Here is a 16,162-nt window from a genome sequence, read left to right on the forward strand (position 1 = left end):
GGTGACAGTTGGCACCTGCACAAGCTATAGCAAGGTCAACAACATAGTGATGACCAAATTTAGATGGGAGAACAGAAGCCAGATAATTTAGAGCTAGTAGAAATAGTGGTGCTTAAAAAAAAGATCCTTGAGGGACACCCTCAGCTTGAACAAAGTCTGGGGAAAGCAAATTATTAACAGGAACACTGAAATGGCTGACAAAAAGTTTTAAAAATCTACTAAGTGTTCTATCAACTTGCAAACTGCAATGGGACAATAATGAGAGGCATCATGGCCCAAAGTACCTGGTTTATGAAAAATCAGAAAGGCAGTTCTCAACAGATGGAGAAGAGCCCTCTACGACTAAACAAGATTAAAAAGAGGGCTATGAGGGCTGACGGATGTAAGTGCTAAAGCATACTAATACGATGATGATGATGATGATGATGATAATTTTGAATGGAGACAAATGGTTTTTAGGACTTGACGTGCTTTTGGAGTGTGAGCAAGGTAACATTTATGAAGGGATTCAATTCGGGGAAACCAGGACGGACTTGAGTCCTGGAGATGGGAAGTACAGTGTCTGCACTCTGAAGTAGGGGCGTTAATGTTGCAGTTTTATAAATAGTGTAAGTGCACCTCTGGCATGACAGTGACGGAGTGAATGATGATGATGAAAGTTTTTCTTTTTCAGGCCACCCTACCATGGTGGGGATGGCCGATGTGTCCAGAATACTTACCACTCATTTTCTATGCTTTTTTTTTTTCAAACTGCAGAGGAAGCTGAAGTGACAGTAGTAAATGTCTATAAATATTAAACTTTATTTAAAAAATGGCAGTTAGGGAAAACACAGTTGTTTGAAGATTAAAACTAGGATGTGCATTTTCATTGATAAAAATATAAAACATAAGGTATTTAATTCTATAAACACTGAAGTATTTTAGTACAATACATTTATCATTTTATGAGGTGGTGATCTTGTGGTCTGAAGTGTAGTCATGCAGGCTGACAAAATCTTGCATAACATTAAAATATTTTTTATAATAAAGTAAAACATCTTCAGTTAAAAAGTGTCAATGTCAGACCTTTTCACATCAGACACTACTGTATTTTAATTACAGTATATGATGTACAATATCAAAAATTCTACGACTCTGCTCCATACCTGTCTACCAAACCACATCACACTAGTAATGTCTGCTTTAGAAATGCCACCAGTGTTTCGGAGGTAATATATTACCTATATATTAACCATGCAACTAATATAATATAAATTTGCTGGATATAATATTTTTGTATTATTGTTATTATTATTATAATAAAAAAGAAGCACTAAGCCACAAGGGCTATACAGCGCAATATTTTTGTAAATACCTCATTTGTTAAAAAAAAAAAAAAAAAAAAAGGCGATACTATACTGTTCCTCATAATTGCAAAAATGTGATAAATCTGTGCTCATAAGCAATGTTCTTTACTTGAAGCTGGCTCACTTATGTGTTACAACATATGTCCTGAGACCTGAGCTCTGGTATGTGTCAGCAACTGCCTTATTATACAAACTCTGACACAGCACTTAGCGTCTCTTCCATCCCTTTTCTTCCCTCACCTCTGATCCCCTCTCCACTTACCTGATTATAACCTCCACACTACACACTGCTCTGCAGCACTGTATGACCCTTGTCGGTTTAGTGCTTTCTCTGATTATAATAATAATAATCTGGGATGCGTGTGCTGAGACCTGGGGTCTGTGATGTGTGTGCTGAGACCTGGGCTCTGGGATGCATGCTGAGACCTGGGCTCTGGGATGTGTGTGCTGAGACCTGGGCTCTGGGATGTGTGCTGAGACCTGGGCTCTGGGATGTGTGCGCTGAGACCTGGGCTCTGGGATGCGTGTGCTGAGACCTAGGCTCTGGGATGTACCGTATTTTATGGTGAACAAGATGCTTCGGTATCAAGGATGCCCCCCCCCCCACATACTTGGAGTATGCCTGGAGGGTGTTTTCGGGGGTAAAAGCCCCTGCAGCCCAGTCTGACCAGGCCTCATGGTGGCTCAGGGCCTGATCAATCAGACTATTATTCCTGGTCATAAATAAACTGACATACAAGCCACAGCCTGGCTGATCAGGTACGTACTAACTTTAGGTGTCTGTCCAGTGCCGTCTTGAAGACAGCTAGGGTCTATTTGTCTATTTGTAATCCTCCTTATGTATGCTTGGAGGCAGATGAACAGTTTTGGGCCCCTGACACTTACTGTGTTGTCTCTTAGCATACTCTTGGCTTTTCATTGGGGGGATGCTGCATCTCCTGCCTAGTCTTTTGTTTTTGTAAGGAGTGATTTTCGTGTGCAGATTTGGGACTAGTCCCTCTAGGATTTTTCCAGGTGTATATTATCGTATATCTTCTTGCCTACATTACAGGGGGTAGAAATCAAGGGACTTCCACTGTTCCTACCAGCTACCTACAACTGACTTCCTACAAATAAATACTACTCTCCTCTCACCCTACATTAAGACATGATGCACTAGAAGACAAAAAGAATGCAGATGTAATATATACAGACTTTGCAAAAGCCTTCGACAAGTGTGACCATGGTGTAATAGCGCAGAAAATGTGTGCTAAAGGAATAACAGGAAAAGTTGGTAGATGGATCTATAATTTCCTCACAAACAGAACACAAAGAGTAGTAGTCAAAAGAATAAAGTCTGAGGTGGCTACGGTGAAAAGCTCTGTTCCACAAGGCACAGTACTCGCTCCCATCTTGTTTCTCATCCTCATATCTGACATAGACAAGGATGTCAGCCACAGCACCATGTCTTCCTTTGCAGATGACACCCAAATCTGCATGACAGTGTCTTCCATTGCAGGCACTGCAAGGCTCCAGACAGGCATCAACCAAATCTTTCAGTGGGCTACAGAAAACAACATGAAGTTCAACGATGAGAAATTTCAATTACGTACTCCGATATGGTAAACATGAGGAAATTAAAGCTTCATCAGAGTACAAAACAAACTCCTTCCACAAAACAGAGCAAAAAACCAACATCAGAGACCTGGGAGTGATCATGTCAGAGGATCTCACCTTCAAGGACCATAACATAGTATCAATCGCATCTGCTAGAAAAATGACAGGATGGATAATGAGAACCTTCAAAACTAGAGATGCCAAGCCCATGATGACACTCTTCAGGTCACTTGTTCTATCTAGGCTGGAATATTGCTGCACACTAACAGCACCTTTCAAGGCAGGCGGAATTGCTGACCTAGAAAATGTACAGAGAACCTTCACGGCACGCATAACAGAGATAAAACACCTTAATTACTGGGAGCACTTGAAGTTCCTGAACCTGTACTCCCTGGAACGCAGGCGGGAGAGATACATGATTATAGTATACACCTGGAAAATCCAAACTTGCACACGAAAATCACTAACAACGAAAGCAAAAGACTCGGTAGATGATGTAACGTCCCCCCCAATGAAAAGCAGGGGTGTCACTAGCACGTTAAGAGACAATACAATAAGTGTCAGGGGCCCGAGACTGTTCAACTGCCTCCCAGCATGCATAAGGGGGATTACCAATAGACCCCTGGCTGTCTTCAAGCAGGCACTGGACAAGCACCAAAAGTCGGTACCTGACCAGCCGGGCTGTGGCTCGTACGTTGGATTGCGTGCAGCCAGCATTAACAGCCTGGTTGATCAGGCTCTGATCCACCAGGTGGCCTCGTCACAGACCAGGCCGGGGGTCGCTGACCCCCGGAACTCTCTCCAGGTAAACACACATTTTAAGGCAAGTAATGAGTGTACTGTATATGCATTCTATTGCTCTAGGGCGCTTTTAATGTATATATTATGTGTGGGTGGGGTGGCCATACCTTTACGATTATTTTTATTTATTCATTATTTTACACAAAATAGTTGGTTCATATACAGGAGCTTAGATTACAATTTAGTATCGAAAAACTCCTCTAGGCTTAGGTTGAGGCCTCTGAACAATGCAGGTGTGGCCTAGACCTGCCTAGCAGAGTCAATAGGCCTGCTGTAGTGCTCCTTCTTATGTAACCTTCGGCTTCCAAGACACTGGGTAAATTTTCAAGACTTATTTGGGGAAAAAAAAATAGCATCTTTGACACTAAAATATGGTAAGTGCTGATACCTTGCTCTGGGACATAAGTGTTGAGACCTGTGCTCCAAGAATTTGCTCTTGGACAAGTGTGTTCTGGAACATGCCATGGGGGACAAGGTGCTGCTGGTGTCCATATAGTACAGGCTTTCTGATGGTGTTTACCTGTCCAGTAATACAAGGTGTAGTTCCATATTCTGTAGTTGAAACTGAACTGCATTTTTTTATTTCATAGTGTAAAATTTAGTAGTGTACATATAACTAACCATCACACTAGGGTCTATCCATCTGAGCTGATTGCCTTCAGAATACTGGTGCTGGCAGGCCCTTTCATATATTTTCTTTGTCACACTCACCTGATCCATCAGCATGAAAAATAGATGTAGATATGCCATCCTGAGAAGACACATTATGTAATAAGTTCACAAATTTCCAACCACTCTTCCAGATGCTTCTCCATATTTTCATTTTATGCCCTAACTTTTATTTTAAAGACAGAATTCCAAAATATAAAAGGGCTACCCATTTGCACTAGAGAATGATGTCGGATAATAAATTTTTGCTCGAGGTGCTCAACTGTACTTAACTTATCCTAAAAATAATAGTCACTTTTTTCCTAGAGAAGCAATAAACTATTTACACTAAATATAGTTTTAAGTTGATTATCATGTTACATGTGTTTCAGTGTGTGCTGCTCCCTGAACAAAGGCAACATTGAAACTAAAGTTTCATTGCTGTGAAATTACAATAATGTGTTGCAAAGTTAATCACATTTGCAACATTCTAATATATATGTGTAAGCTATGTGATTAACATTTCCAGTATGTTGTTATATGCTATTTTATCTGATTAGTTTCCAACATGTTCATATGCCATGATTAACATTTGCAACAGGTTAGTATAAACACTTCTATCAAAAAATAATGAACACAGGGAGGGCTCTGGCATGTTTCTGTTCATTTTACACACAATTATCTTTGTAGTCTTGGTCAGACTATAACAAATGCTGTACATATGATCACCACTGATATCACTTTCACTGCTGCTTGGTATAAGCAGCAATGTTTCTTACTTAGTAAGGTATACTGTCATGGCAAGCATTTCCCACAGAGTCAAGACATGCTTCTACTCCTTTTATATATACTTGTACTTTATTTACAGGTTAGTATATATATACTATCTTTATGACAAGTGTGACCAGTACCATATCACTGTGGTTAGTACTGTATTACTCTGGCTGCTACCTCAAGCATTACTGACAATATTACTAGTTTTATCTGCAAAACATCATTCTCTCACAATGTTCACTACAAGGTTACTAAGCAACCTCCTTTATTGGTAACAAACCATGCAAAGATGTACCAGATATAAATTTAGCACAAAACCAAGAGGTTTATTGCTAATAAAATTTAAGCCAGCTAGAATTTTAAATATATATCGCATTCAGTTCCCTGAGCAGCAGTAAATATTTATTATGCACCCACCTTGGTGAGAGATGATCAGTGTTTAAAAAAATTTAAGTTAAAAATGCTTCATTATTCACTTAAACTTCATACTAGAATCAACAATGCACTGAAATTGACTAGCAGTACTCTATAAGCCTGAGGAATAAAAAACATCCTAGTTGTGATACTGTAAACAAAACTATACATTCACCCACAAAAGTGATATCCAAGGGGTAATACTTCTAAATTACAAAACAAAATAGTGGGAAAGTGAGTTTCATGCCATAAGCAACTCTGAACTTTCATAACTACTCATCCCTCCTAGAAAAAGAATGTCTTGTACTATACTTGACACTTGAATGAGTTCAGTATTTTTGCCTCTTGAACCAACAGAGTATTGACACCCAGATGACTTGGCATGTTCCAACAAACACTACACGTGCTTGAGGGGGAAGGAATCTGAAGTTGATCAGTGATACTGGAACCCAGAATACACTAGCTGTCTGCAATAAACAAATTATGGCATCAAGTTTAATATAATTGAATAAATTAAGAATGAGGATAACTGATTTTACTCATTATAGAGGAATGGCAATGTGCCAACAGTATGGTAAGACACTGATTACAGATAAGTCTTTAATGGTGCATTATTTTATCACAAATTGGCTTTATCAGGTATATAAAATACAACATAATGTTACATATTATAAAGTACATCCAGATATTCACATGCTGAATGGGTGAGTTCCAAGAAGTCAGGTGCTGAGTGGGCGAGGCTCAAGAAGCAAGTGAGCTCTGCAACAGACCTACTGGCCAATGCTTCTTTGTTCTAATACAATGTGAGCTATGGGTGTATGTAAACATACTACTTTATAAACCCATGATAAGTTGTAATGAACAGCTGTCAGTGAATAAATAGGACAATAGACAGGGACTTGAACAGTGGCCCATAAAGGTTGTAGGCCCAGTTTGAATCCATCCTTTTGTTTATTGATACCGCTCTTTTGTCTGTGTAAGTTTAATGGGAGAGGATTCAAATCATTAAGGCGTTTATTTCACTCCATGAGATAGGAATGGGTGTCACAGTGCTAGAAATAAGCACTGTGATTTGCACTTCTTGGGCCTTATCCACTATGCACCTGACTACCTAGACTGGATATACAGTACTATATAAGATGCAATTTTTCTGTTGTATCTTTGAGAGATGCAATAAAGTTCATAAGCATAATACAAGAAATAAATACTTCTTCAATGTCTCATATGCTGGACTCAACTTGAGTAGAAACTCAGAACTCAAAAGAGGCCCCAGATTTGGGACACTACCAGAAGATTCTTAAAGTTCACTACCTTACAAAATCTTAAAAAAAAAAAACAAAAGACACCTCGTGAACTTTATATGATTTATGATATTTGATGTAAATGTCTAACTTAATTATTGTAACCTGCTTATCAAGTTTCCATCCAGCATTCATACTGATAAACCCATCTCCACAAGTGATCTAAGCTCAATTTTTTTAATGCTACTATTCTTTTATTTTTACTTAGCAGTTGAAATAAGTTTTATTAATTAGTGGGATCACTGTACTGAATTATCTAATCTACATGCACCTTAATTATGTTATACTGTAAGTATACAATCTAACATTGCTGTTTAATAATTAGTATTCTTGCTTAAATTATCTTTGTACTTATTATCTTATCTTCACACATTAAATATAGAACACTGTGCAGTTACATAAGGTAACCTTAACTAATCTCTGTTATTTTAAGGCATGTTCAATCTTGAGTCTACCTGAAATATTTTGCATAACTACTGACTTTACTATGTTGAAAAACTTTAATCATTCAATTTCTCACACAATGAATTATCTTGGTAAATAAATACAGCCTCTCCTCACTTAGCAACGTATTCATTTACCAACCACTCGGACTTATGACTAGCTCTTCAAATAGTATGCAAACCTAAGTACGTAATGTATATTAGAGCTGATTTCCTCTATTCTGTTTTATTACAGTATACAGTACACTATTGTATAAACAATTAAAAATATACTAGAAATGTTATAAATGGTGCAAAGACAACATTAAAAAAATATCTAAAGATGGTTGAAAAACCCACTAACAGTATAGTATGCTCCTCGCTTAACGACCAATTCGCTTACCGACCTACTCTCAGGAACAGAACCCCATTGTTAAGTGAGAGGCTGTATGTTTATTATTTACTTATTAAACCAATTTGTGGTGAAATGATATGTCAATAAAGACTTCTCTGCCAACAGTGGTTCATAACAAATAAACCAATTTTAAAAACTTGAAAGCTGTTTAAACTTTTGATACCTTGTTGTTTTAGAAGCCTTCCTTCCTGGATGGCCTTGTGTGCAAATATTAAACCTAAGTGTCCTGATGTATGCACATTAATTAAAGAATTTTTATGAATCTTATAAAAAATTATATTGAATAAAATTAAAAGTGGTTTCCTGGCAAAAACATCTAGAATATAAATGTGCCACCTGAAGTACTTGCTAACTGTTTTGCACTTACAAGACTTACAGGGAACACATCAGGCAAGACTCACCACAAATGTAGGGATGATCTTTTTCCTCCATTCTTCTAGCCAATCATCTTTTCCTTCTAATGCACTCATACCTGTTGAAATATAATATACATAAATCTGTATAAATAATATATATTAATCAGTAGGAGAAGGAAGGCGAGGTAGGGGTTGTCTGCGAAAAGACTAGAGGGAGGGGAGGTAAAGGAGGTTTTGTGGGCAAGGGGCTTGGACTTCCAGCAAGTGTGCATGAGCATGTTAGATAGGAGTGAATGGAGACGAATGGTTTTTGGGACCTGACGAGCTGCTGGAGTAGGGTAATATTTTGTGAAGGGATTCAGGGAAACCAGTTAGCCAGACTTGAGGAAGCACAATGCCTGCACTTTAAAGGAGGGGTTTGGGATATTGGCAGTTTGGAGTGACTATCTAAACTGTTGTAACTGAGCACCTCTGCAAAGACAGTGATTATGTAAGTGATGGTGAAAGTGTTGAATGATGATGAAGGTATTTTTCTTTCTTTTTGGTTTTTTTTATCATTTTAGGTCATCCTGCCTTGGTGGGAAACAGATGTGTTAAAAACACACACACACACACACACTTGGGGTGATCATAACACTGAGCACGTCTCCGGAGGCACACATCACTCAGATAACAGTTGCAGTATATGGGCGTCTGGCAAACCTGAGAATAGCGTTCCGATGCCTTAATAAGGAATTGTTCAAGACACTGTACACTGTGTACGTTAGGCCCATACTGGAGTATGCAGCACCAGTTTGGAACCTACACCTGGTCAAGCATGTCAAGAAGTTAGAGAAAGTACAAAGGTTTGCAACAAGGCTAGTTCCAGAGCTCAGGGAAATGTCCTACGATGAAAGGTCGAGGGAAATCGGACTGACGACATTGGAGGACAGAAGGGTCAGGGGAGACATGATAACGACATACAAGATACTGCGGGGAATAGATAAGGTGGACAGGGACAAGATGTTCCAGAGAGGGGACACAGAGGCAAGGAGTCACAATTGGAAGCTGAAGACTCAGACAAGTCACAGGGATGTTAGGAAGTATTTCTTCAGTCATAGAGTCGTCAGGAAGTGGAATAGCCTAGTAAGTGATGTAGTGGAGGCAGGAACCATACATAGCTTTAAGACGAGGTATGACAAATCTCAGGAAGCAGAGAGAGGACCTAGTAGCGATCAGTGAAGTGAAGGGGCCAGGTGCTGAGTCTTGACCCCTGCAACCACAATTAGGTGAGTACACACAGACACACACACAGACACACACACAGACACACACACACACACACACACACACACACACACACACACACACACACAAAGACGGGATGTTCCAGAGATGGGACACAGACACAAGAGGTCACAATTGACGATAAGTTGTTTATCAGGGATTCGCGTTGGAAAGAAAAAAGGTCACAATTGGAAGTTGAAGACTCGGATGAATCAAAGGTATGTTAGGAAGTATTTCTTCAGTCATAGAGTAGTCAAGCCATGGAATAGCCTAGAAAGTGAAGTAGTGGAGGCGGGAACCATACATAGTTTTAAGGCGAGGTATGATAAAGCTCATGGAGCAGGGAGAGAGAGGACCTAGTAGCAATCAGTGAAGAGGCAGGGCCAGGAGCTATGACTCAACCCCTGCAACCACAAATAGGTGAGTACAAATAGGTGAGTATACACACACACACACACACACACACACACACACACACACACACACACACACACACACACATCACAAATCACAAATCACGAATCACAAATCACAAACCCCACCCCTACAGTGGCTCCACATGGGCACTCTGCCCTCAACCTCCCATCACAAACCCCACCCACACTGCAAACTCCCATAGGCCCCCTCCAGGTCTCCCACTCCCCCAACCCCAATATTTTCCCAGGACCACCATGATAGATAAGTTGAAGGTGTAGTACACGAACGCACATGGATTATCAAATAAATGTGAGTGGCATGAAACAATCAATGAAGTCCCCAGACATCATTGCAGTCACAGAAACGAAACTCACTGAGACAATAACAGATGCAGTCTTCCCACTGGGATATCTGATCCTGAGGAAAGACAGAAGGAGCAGAGGGGGAGGAAGGGTTGCACTACTCATGAAAAACCGATGGGGTTTTGAGGAAACGGAAGACATGGGTGAGATTGGAGAAAGTGACTACATAGTAGCTACAATTCAGTCTGGGGAGCATAAGGTACTCATTGCAGTGATGTATAACCCACCACAGAACTGCAGGAGGCCAAGAGAGGAATACAAAGAGAACAACAGAGTGATGGTGAACACATTGGCTGAGGTGGCATGAAAAGCTCAATCGTGCAGAGCAAAGTTACTGGTTATGAGTGATTTCAACCATAGGGAGATCGACTGGGAAAACCTCACGGGGCTCCTGACACATGGAGAGCCAAGATGATGGGTGTGGTACTGGAAAACCTCATGCATCAACATGTCAGGGACACTACCAGAGAGAGGGGAGGATGAACCAGCAAGACCTTGTTTTCACCCTGAGCAGTTCAGACATTGGGGACATCACATATGAGAGGCCCCTTGGAGCTAGCGATCACGTGGTTCTGAGTTTTGATTACATAGTAGAGCTGCAAGTGGAGAGAGTAACAGGAGTCGATTGGGAAAAGCCAAACTATATGAGGAACTTCCTGTGGGAGGTTCAGTGAGCCAGAGAGCTGGTAGGAAAGTCAGTGAATGAAATGAGGGAATATGTAACAACAAAATGCAAGGAGGCAGAGGAAAGGTTTATTCCCAAGGGCAAAAGAATTAATGGGAAGACCAAAGTGACTCCTTGGTTTACCCAAAGGTGTAGGGAGGCAAAAACTAAGTGCATTAGAGAATGGAAGAGGTACAGAAGGCAAAGGACCCAGGAAAATAAGGAGATCAGTCGAAGAGGCAGAAACGAGTATGCACAGATAAGGAGGGAGGCCCAGCAACAGTATGAAAACGACATAGCATCAAAAGTCAAGTCTGACCCGAAACTGCTGTATAGCCACATTAGGAGAAAGACAACAGTCAAAGACCAGGTGATCAGGCTGAGGAAAGGTGGGGAACTCACACGAAGCGATCAAGAGGTATGTGAGGAGCTCAACAAGAGATTTAAGGAAGTATTCACAGTGGAGACAGGAAGGACTCTGGGAAGACAGGACAGAGGGGTGCACCAACAGGGAATCTTCATAGTACTTCTGCAACAACAAAATATAATGACTAGTACAACTAATAACTGCTTCTACAGGGATGGTGATGTCTTGCATATGCCAAGAGAAAAGTTATAACTACAGGCCACATATTTAAACTCACCATGCAATCTGCATCACTAATATATGGATATAAGAGAAGAGAATCACACACCATGCGTTGGCGCCCTTGACACACACCAAGCCGCTGCTGTTGTTGTTAAGGGCCCCGAGAGGTGGTGCAGTATTATCCTGCTGCTGCTCCCCACAGGAGCAGTATCACTACAATCTCCCCCTTCTAAAATATCAGAGACAGTAATCTCCCAAACTGTTAGGTGGGCGATGTACACGTCCCGACCTTCGTAGCCCTTGAGCCTCTTCACCAGGTTCAATATTTTCCAGCGGGATTTGACTAACTGCTGGAGCAGAATCCTCTATTTCCGTAGGGGTAGTCTCAAGGGGCTTTCCAGGAGAAAACGAAGCATCTTTCACATCTATTGGTGTATCTTGAGATTCCACACTAATGGGGATTTCAACTGGGGCTAAATGTCTTGTAGATACTGTAGTCTCTTCACCATTTTGGTAGCGAATGTGGGCGTAATATGGATTAGCTTGCAGGAGCTCTACCTCTTCCACTAAAGGATCCGTCTTGTTCATCCTACGGTGACTCTTCAGGAGAACGGGTCCAGCCTGAAGTCTTGCAGTGTCTTCAATGGAGGACACTGTCATGCAAATTCGGGTGTCATCTTCAAAGGAAGACACGACGCTGTGGCTTATATCCCTGTCTATGTCCAAGATGGGAGCGAGTACTGTGCCTTGTAGAACAAAGCTTTTCATCGTAGCCACCTCATACTTTACTCTGTTGGCTACTACTCTTTGGGTTCTATTTGTTAGGAAATTATAGATCCATCTACCAACTTTTCCTGTTATTCCTTTATCACGCATTTTGTGCGCCATTACACCATGGTCACACTTGTCAAAGGCTTTTTCAAAATCTGTGTATATTACGTCTGCATTCTATTCGTCTTCTAGAGCAACCAGGACCTTGTCATAGTGGTCCAGTAGCTGGGACAGACAGGAGTGTCCTGCTCTAAACCCATGCTGTCCTGAGTTGTGTAACTGATGGGTATCTAGATAAGTGGTGATCTTGCTTCTTAGAACCCTTCAAAGATTTTTATGATATGTGTCGTTAGAGCTATCGGTGTGTGTGTACCTAATTCTCTCTCTCATAAAAAATTCATTTAGGTTTATGACTCTCAGTCTGGTTAGCAGCTCGCTACATTAAGACTACAAATATTGCAAGGTAAGTAATGAATGTACTAACCACTGAAGAGCTGCATCACTATAGTTATTCTCTATAAAATTTATTTCTTGTTAATATTTTTGGGTGTCGGAAACGGATTAAGTGGATTTACATTATTTCTTATGGGAAATATTACTTCAGTTTTCGGCCATTTCAGATTTAGGCCAACCTTCTGGAATGGATTAATTACAAAAACCAAGGGTCTACTGTGTATGTAAGAAGTAGTAGGTTGGTAGATAGCAACCGCCAGGGGGTACTGCCGTCCTACCAAGTGAATGTGACACAGAAACCTGTAATTGTTTTACAAGTGTATGAAATAGGTAGTAAGTTACTAAATGCTGTAAAGAGTTTTTATGAGGATAGTGAGGCTCAGGTTAGGGTATGTAGGAGAGAGGGAAATTACTTCCCAGTAAAAGTGGGTCTTAGACAGGGATGTGTAATGTCACCATGGTTGTTTAATATATTTATAGATGGGGTTGTAAAAGAAGTAAATGCTAGGGTGTTGGGGAGAGGGGTGGGATTGAATTATGGGGAATCAAGTACAAAATGGGAGTTGATACAGTTACTTTTTGCTGATGATACTGTGCTTATGGGAGATTCTCAAGAAAAGTTGCAAAGGTTAGTAGGCGAGTTTGGGAGGGTGTGTAAGGGTAGAAAGTCGAAAGTGAACATAGATAAGAGTAAGGTGATAAGGGTATCAAATGAGTTGGATAAAGAAAAATTGGATATCACATTGGAGAGAGGGAGTATGGAAGACATGAATGTTTTCAGATATTTGGGAGTTGACTTGTCAGCAAATGGGTTTATGAAGGAGGGGGTTAACCATAGAATTGATAAAGGAAAAAAGGTGAGTGGTGCATTGAGGTATCTGTGGAGACAAAAAAAACTATCTATGGAGGCAAAGAAGGGACTGTATAAAAGTATAGTGGTACCAACTCTCTTATATGGGTGTGAAGCTTGGGTTGTATATGCTGCAGCAAGGAGGTGGCTGGAGGCAGTGGAGATGTCCTGTCTAAGGGCAATGTGTGGTGTAAATATTATGCAGAGAATTCAGAGTGTGGAAATTAGGAGGAGGTGTAGAGTTACTAAAAGTGTTAGTCAGAGGGCTGAAGAGGGGTTGTTGAGATGGTTTGGTCAAGAGAGAATGGATCAAAGTAGAATGACTTGGAGAGTATATAAATCTGTAGGGGAAGGAAGGAGGGGTTGGGGTCATCCTCAAGAAGGTTGGAGGGAGGGGGTAAAGGAGGTATTGTGGGCGAGGGACTTGGACTTCCAGCAAGCATGAGTGTGTTAGATAGGAGTGAATGGAGACAAATGGTTTTTGGGACCTGACGAACTGTTGAGTGTGAGCAGGGTAATATTTAGTGTGTGTGTAAACAGTACAGTGGTATCTTGATATTCGAACTTAATCCTTTCCAGGAGGCTATTCGAACAGTGAGTTGTATGAATATTGAATAAATTTTTCCCATAAAAAATAATGTAAATTAGATTAATCTGTTTTAGATTAATCTAAAAAAAGCATTTTAAGTGAAAATATTTCTTATTAAAATCTGTATAATAATATTTGCATGCATAAAATCATACATGAAAACTATAAAAACAATAAATGCATGAAATAAATGAAAATTTAACTTCAATGAGAAGTGATGATGGCCTAAGAGGAAGGTTCAGAGACGTTATTGTTTGGAAAGGTTGTCACCTTCCATAAAAACATCAGGTAACTTCCTGTCTGGTGTTTTTTTTTTTTGCTTTTCTGTCTCTGCAATAGCATTTGAAAATGATGAGGATTCACTAGCATTAGATTTTTCTTCTTTGCTTAAAAAAACTGTCCATTGTTGTCTGCATTTGACGACTTTTCAAAATTTTTCTAAAGTGATCAACAACATTGTCACTGAACATTTTGATGCTTCTATTCACAACAGTAATGCTAGGATGCCATTTTTTCCACCAGCTCTGTGTTTGAGCCCAATGGTAACACAGTTCCTTAATTTCTGGAGTGGCAATGTTGGCCTTACTGCTTCCCTCCTCTGAAGAAGAAATTTCCTCAACCACTTCTTGCTACTTGTGTGGGTCTTGAAGTTCTTCTGTGGTGATCTCATTCTCATGATCCTCCACCAACTTTGCTACATCCTCATCATCCATTTCCAAACCCATGGACTGGCCCAGAGAAACAGTATCTTTCACTACAGGCTCTGCCTCAAAGCCTTCAAAATGTCTGACTGACACACAGTCTGGCCACAGTTTTTTTAAGGCAGAGTTCAATGTACTGAGAGAAACCTCCTCCCCCTTAAACACTGGAGGATATTAAAATGTTTTTTCCATTACCAGAAGTGCCCTTAATGGTACGTTTTTTTCCACAAGGTACTGCTTCAAACTTCATGTACTAACTCAGCGAAGAACTGCCTTGTTACTCAAGCTTTACTATTAGCCCTCCACATTACACTGAGTTTACTTTTTATCACATTAATTTTATTAAATACCCTTAGATTTTCATTGTGGTAGACTAGCAACCGTTTAATTTTGCAGCCCCCACTAGCATTACCACACAACAAGTGTCAGCCTGTCTTTCATGGGCTTGTGTCCTGGTAATGATTTTTCTTTTTTTATGATGTAGGTTCTCTTAGGAATTCTTTTCCAAAAGAGGCCAGTTTCATCACAATTAAAAACTTGAAGAATAAATCCCTCAATGTCTACACAGGTTTTAATTCCTTAACAAAATTTTCAGCCTTATCTCTGTTAGCACCGGCAGCCTCCCAACGTTGTACTGTACTATGAATCCCATTCCTCTTTTTAAACCTATCAAACAAGCTCCTTTCATTAAATTCAACACTTTCAGCACTGTGTCCCAGGGTGTCTTGCCTAAGATTACTATATAACTGCTTTGCTTTTTCACAAATTATTGTTTCAGAAATACTGTCACTGGTCAATTGTTTTTTGCTAATTCATTTTTCATCTCTTTAATTATCTGTGACTTTTCACAACAAGAAATATTTAAAAAACACCACAGAATAACAATGAAATACCAAAAAGTTTCACAGAGCTTGTATGAACGATGCTTAATGAATGAAAACTGATGAGAGACTGAGTACATGACGCTTTGTCTTCGCTGGACTTTGTCCAGATGGACTGTTGTCTTTAGGTTGAATTTTTTTTTTTTTTTTTTTTTTTTTTTTTTTTTTTTCAACAAGTCGGCCGTCTCCCACCGAGGCAGGGTGACCCAAAAAAGAAAGAAAATCCCCAAAAAGAAAATACTTTCATCATCATTCAACACTTTCACCACACTCGCACATTATCACTGTTTTTGCAGAGGTGCTCAGAATACAACAGTCTAGAAGCATAAACATATAAAGATACACAACATATCCCTCCAAACTGCCAATATCCCAAACCCCTCCTTTAAAGTGCAGGCATTGTACTTCCCATTTCCAGGACTCAAGTCCGACTATATGAAAATAACCGGTTTCCCTGAATCCCTTCACTAAATATTACCCTGCTCACACTCCAACAGATCGTCAGGTCCCAAGTACCATTCGTCTCCATTCACTCCTATCTAACAC

General features: G+C 40.1%; 1 protein-coding gene and 1 long non-coding RNA gene across 5 annotated transcripts in view; one reads left to right on the plus strand and one right to left on the minus strand.

Annotated features, from left to right (window-relative positions):
- The window catches only part of LOC128685820 (uncharacterized), a 36,032-nt gene extending 29,962 nt beyond the window's left edge, over window positions 1-6,070 (plus strand). The window contains exon 3 of the long non-coding RNA XR_008406558.2: window positions 5,937-6,070. This is a non-coding gene — a long non-coding RNA (uncharacterized lncRNA). The remainder of the gene's footprint in view (window positions 1-5,936) is intronic.
- Window positions 782-16,162, minus strand: part of LOC128685818 (mpv17-like protein) — a 65,422-nt gene continuing 50,041 nt past the window's right edge. For all 4 annotated transcript variants that reach the window (XM_053772498.1, XM_053772497.2, XM_053772500.2 and 1 more), the window contains 2 exons: window positions 8,119-8,189; window positions 782-6,046 (listed from right to left, as the gene is read on the minus strand). In XM_053772498.1, coding sequence (XP_053628473.1) covers window positions 5,909-6,046; window positions 8,119-8,189 — 209 coding nt within the window. In that variant the 3' untranslated portion in view covers window positions 782-5,908. The remainder of the gene's footprint in view (window positions 6,047-8,118; window positions 8,190-16,162) is intronic.

This window comes from Cherax quadricarinatus, chromosome 23, assembly GCF_038502225.1.
Source record: "Cherax quadricarinatus isolate ZL_2023a chromosome 23, ASM3850222v1, whole genome shotgun sequence".
Classification (NCBI taxonomy): domain Eukaryota; kingdom Metazoa; phylum Arthropoda; class Malacostraca; order Decapoda; family Parastacidae; genus Cherax; species Cherax quadricarinatus.